The sequence below is a fragment of the Panthera uncia genome, chromosome X, assembly GCF_023721935.1.
Source record: "Panthera uncia isolate 11264 chromosome X, Puncia_PCG_1.0, whole genome shotgun sequence".
Lineage (NCBI taxonomy): Eukaryota > Metazoa > Chordata > Mammalia > Carnivora > Felidae > Panthera > Panthera uncia.
In genome coordinates this window covers 138,045-142,345 of record NC_064817.1, presented here as the reverse complement: position 1 = coordinate 142,345, position 4,301 = coordinate 138,045, and the positions used below count along the sequence as shown (strand labels likewise).

Below are 4,301 nucleotides of genomic sequence, written 5' to 3'. Positions count from 1 at the left end.
GACATCCAGGAGGGGCAGGGCCACTGAGATCCAGGCAGGGCAGGGCCACTGAGATCCAGGAGGGTCAGGGCCGCTGAGATCCAGGCAGGGCAGGACCACTGAGATCCAGGAGGGGCAGGACCTGTGAGATCCAGGCAGGGGAGGGCCCCTGACATCCAGGGGGGCAGGGCCGCTGAGATCCAGGCAGGGCAGGACCACAGAGATCCAGGCAGGGCAGGGCCGCTGAGATCCAGGCAGGGCAGGGCCGCTGAGATCCAGGCAGGGCAGGGCCGCTGGGATCCAGGAGGGGCAGGGCCACCGAGATCCAGGCAGGGCCGGGCCGCTGAGATCCAGGCAGGGCAGGACCCCTGGGATTCAGGCAAGGGAGGACCACTGAGATCCAGGCAGGGAAGGGCCGCTGAGATCCAGGAAGGGCAGGGCCACCGAGATCCAGGTTGGCAGGGCTGTGCTCCCTCCAGAGACTCCGGGGGAGGCTCCTTCCTGCCTGTTGCAACTTTTGAGGCTCCAGGCGCCCCTGGACTCGTGGCCGCGTCCCTCCCGTCTCTGCCTCCGCCTTCACATGGCTTCTCCTCTGTATCTGCGTCTCTCTTCTGTCTCTTACGAGGACGCTCATTGTCTTTAGGGCCATCTTGATCATTTAGGGTGAGCTCGTTTCAGGTCTTTCACTTAATCACGTCTGCAAACACCTGTTGCCAATTAAGGACCCGCGTCCGGATGCCAGGAACCAGGATGCAGGCGTGTGTTTTGGGGAGACACAGTTGAGCCTCTTGTAGCATCCGGTCATTTCGTATCAGGGCGACGTTCATCGGCGTAGCATGAATTGGGAGACGTGGCAGACGCTGTCTTCGTTTCCCTGTCTCGTGGGCACGGTGCTTGGAACGGGCTGCTCTGGGCCCCACCCCCGTTCGTTTTCGGAGCCACGCCTCCCAGGACCCCAGAATGACCCTGTCAGTGGAGGTGGGGTTTTTAAAAAGAGGGGATTAAGGTAAAATGGGGTCGGTCGAGTGGGCCCTGATCCCATAGGGCTGGCGTCCTTACGAGAAGAGGGGTCGAGGACACAGGCACGCACAGAGGGGTGACCGCGTGAGGACACGGGGCGAAGACGGCGTCTACACGCCCAGGAGACAGGCCTCAGGAGGAAGCAGCCCTGGGAGAGGATGAATGTGTGTCGTTGGAGCTCCCGGCTCAGTGCCGGGTCGGGCCCGGCACCTCTGCTGACCGATGCGGTCACCTCCCCTCTGTCAGGGGTCAGCCGGTCACCTCCCCTCTGTCAGGGGTCAGCTGGACGCGTTTGGTTTTGATCACGAAGGGAGAGAGTTGGGAGTCGGGGCACCTGGAAGCGGGAATAGACACGTGTTGGCTCTTCCCGGCACGTTTCTTCTCGGAGCCCCCGGGTCGGCTTTCCACTCGCGCGGCTTGGATTTGGGCTCCGTCCTGGGGACGGCACGCCGGGGAGGACACGTGCGGGACTCGGGCCCTCTGTGGCACCCCCGCCCGGCCCGGGTCTCGGCGTTCGTGACCCGAGCCCGCCCGGCCGGCCCCGCTCGGCCGGTGAGGTCGGGCCATGACCGCGGGCGTGCGCACGCGGCTCACGGCCCGATTCCGTTCCCACAGCTCTGTCCACCAAGATGATCGAGAGGATATTCTCAGGGGCGGTGACCAGGTACGTGTCACAGCCACCGCTTCTTGGGCTTTCTGGTGCTTGCGGCCCGTGTTCTGAGCCCTGTGTCCCGTTCTGTCTCGTTCGCTGCCTCATGTGATCTTGTCCTGTGTCGAGCCTGAGTGCTCTTGTCACGTGAGGTCATGAGGAGGACACACGTGCTGTTGTCACACAAGGTCACGTAAGGGAGGATACTTGCCATTGTCACATGAGCTCAAGGGAAAGGGAGACGTAGGTCCGTCACGTGATATCAGAGGGGACACACACGCGTCTGTTACGTGAGATCATAAACGAGGGGGACGCACGTCTGTGTCACGTGAGGTCAGAAGGGAGCGAACGCTGTTGTCACAAGAGGTCATCAGTGAGGGGTGGTTGAGGACGGCCCCGTGTGGGTGGGTCATGTCAGGCCCGGGGCATCTGAGGGAGCCCTGGAGTAGGGCCGTCGGAGGCCACACGGTGGCCGTGACCGAGGCCGCGCGGCCACCCCTGCCCCATCCGCGGTCGCAGGGTAACCCCCCCCCCCCCCGTGGGGGCGCGCGTCCTCTCGGGCCTCCCCCCGTGGGAGCCAAGTGCAGGACGGGCCGCACGCCAGGCCCCACTCACGGCGGGGAGCGGGTGGGGACGTCCCGCCTCAGGCCGCTTCCCCCTGACCCCGTTCCGTCTGCTGCTCTCGGCCCGGAACCCAGGGGCAGAAAAGTACAGAAGGAAGGAAAGCTCAGCTACGCCGACTTTGTCTGGTTTCTGATCTCTGAGGAAGACAAAAAGACTCCAACCAGGTACGCGTTTCGGCGGCTGTCGCGCGGTCCTTCGGGGACGGCGCTCGGAAGCCCTGGGGTGGCGGTCGTCCCCGAGCGTGGGCGCCAGCAGGGCCGCGTCCCGGCGAGGCCGGCCCCGGGCCGGTGGGGAGGGGGGGGGGCGGGGGGGGGGGACCGGGCCGGGGTCCTCGCGTCCCGGACGGCCGGGCTGACCGAGGCTCGCCCCGACCTGCCGTGACCGCAGCATCGAGTACTGGTTCCGCTGCATGGACCTGGACGGGGACGGGGCCCTGTCCATGTTCGAGCTGGAGTACTTCTACGAGGAGCAGTGCCGCAGGCTGGACAGCATGGCCATCGAGGCCCTGCCCTTCGAGGACTGCCTGTGCCAGATGCTGGACCTGGTGAAGCCCCAGAGCGAAGGTAACGTCCCTGTGAGGAGACGCTGCTGCCCCTACACGGAAGGGATGCCCCCCCCACGTGAGTGAGGAGATGCCCCCCCCCCCCGTGAGTGCTGCGATGTCCCCCCCCCCGGGAGTGAGGAGATGCCCCCTCCCCCCGCCCCCGTGTGTGAGGCGATCCCCCCTGTGTCGTGAGATGTCCCTCCCCTGAGACGGGGTGCCCGTGCTGTATGCGGGAAGGACCCCTGTGACATGTGGGGGGACACCCGTGTGACGTGTGCTCGCGTCTGGGGGTGCCCCTCCTTGTGGGAGGCATGTCCCCCCCCATGAGTGAGGGAGCAAACGCGCTCCTCTCCCAGCGATGCCTCCTGTGGGCGGGACCCCGTGGGAGGGGCCGCTCCTCCCGTGGGAGGGGCCGCCGCCAGGTGCGGGCCAGTGCGCGTGCGCGAGGGTCCGCCACGAAACGGGACACCCCGTGGGACGCGGGGTGCCCCCTGAGGGAGAGACACGGTCGTGGCAGAGGACAGGCCCCCCTGATGTGGGGGACGCCCCCTCTGGGAACGGCCCGCGCCGCTCGCGTCGGGGACCTTGGGGAGGGCTCGCCCCCGCCACGTGACGAGACCCCACCCAGGGCGGGGTGAGCTGCGGTGGCCCCTGTTCCGTGGCTTCCGGCGCCCTCCCAGGCCCCCGTGTCCCCTCGGCCCGGCCCCCCCTGTGAAAGGCCGTGTGCTGTCAGCTGAGGACGCCGTCCCGCCGGCGTCACGAAGCTGGGCGTCCCCGACCCTGGGTCTCGCCTCTGGGCTCCCGCGTTCGCCACCTTGGCGACACGGAGCCCGGACTCCCGGGGTGGGACAGCCCCGCGCACGCCGGCCCCCCCTTCCCCGACCGGCCCCGGTCCCTGCCCCGGGCGCCTGCACCGCGGGGTCGGCCAGGGAGTCGGGGGGGGGGGGGCGGGGTCCTGACACCCCGCAGCCGAGAAGCCCGTGACCCACGGGGAGGCCCGCGGTGGCACCAGGAAGGGCCCCAGGGCACCGTGGCAGGGACAGAGGCACACTGTTCCCGGGCCGTGAGGCCGCCGTTCCTGTCGCGTTTCCGTGTCTGGGGGAAACACGGTCTTGGGGTGTTGGCTGTGTCCGCCCCTCGTCCCGGGGTCCTGGCCGCAGCTTGCGGGCCCTGCTGCTGTCCCCGGTCGGTGGCGCCGTGATGCGGGTGGCGGGCGCCCCCTGGTGGCCGACTTCCGCTCTGTTCCTGCGCTGCTCCTCGACGTGCGTCCTCGCTCCCATTCCGGGCCACACAGGACCCCAGGCCTCTGGACCCCCTTGCTCCCCCCAAGCCGTCCGCCCACACCGGGGACCCTCTCGCGCGACTGTTCAGGACCCCAGGCCTCTGGTCCCCCCTTGCTCCCCCCCCCCGCCCTCCCCCCCCCCCCGGGGCCCCCCCCCGCCGCGAGGGTCCGCCGCGTGGGCGGACGCCGCGCTCGCGCCCCCC

General features: G+C 68.8%; 1 protein-coding gene across 2 annotated transcripts in view; it reads left to right on the top strand.

The window, feature by feature from the left end:
• Positions 1–4,301, top strand: part of PPP2R3B (protein phosphatase 2 regulatory subunit B''beta) — a 52,309-nt gene that overhangs the window by 43,960 nt on the left and 4,048 nt on the right. For both annotated transcript variants that reach the window (XM_049643325.1, XM_049643323.1), the window contains exons 8-10: positions 1,615–1,663; positions 2,347–2,436; positions 2,660–2,835. In XM_049643325.1, the coding sequence (XP_049499282.1) occupies positions 1,615–1,663; positions 2,347–2,436; positions 2,660–2,835 (315 nt within the window). The remainder of the gene's footprint in view (positions 1–1,614; positions 1,664–2,346; positions 2,437–2,659; positions 2,836–4,301) is intronic.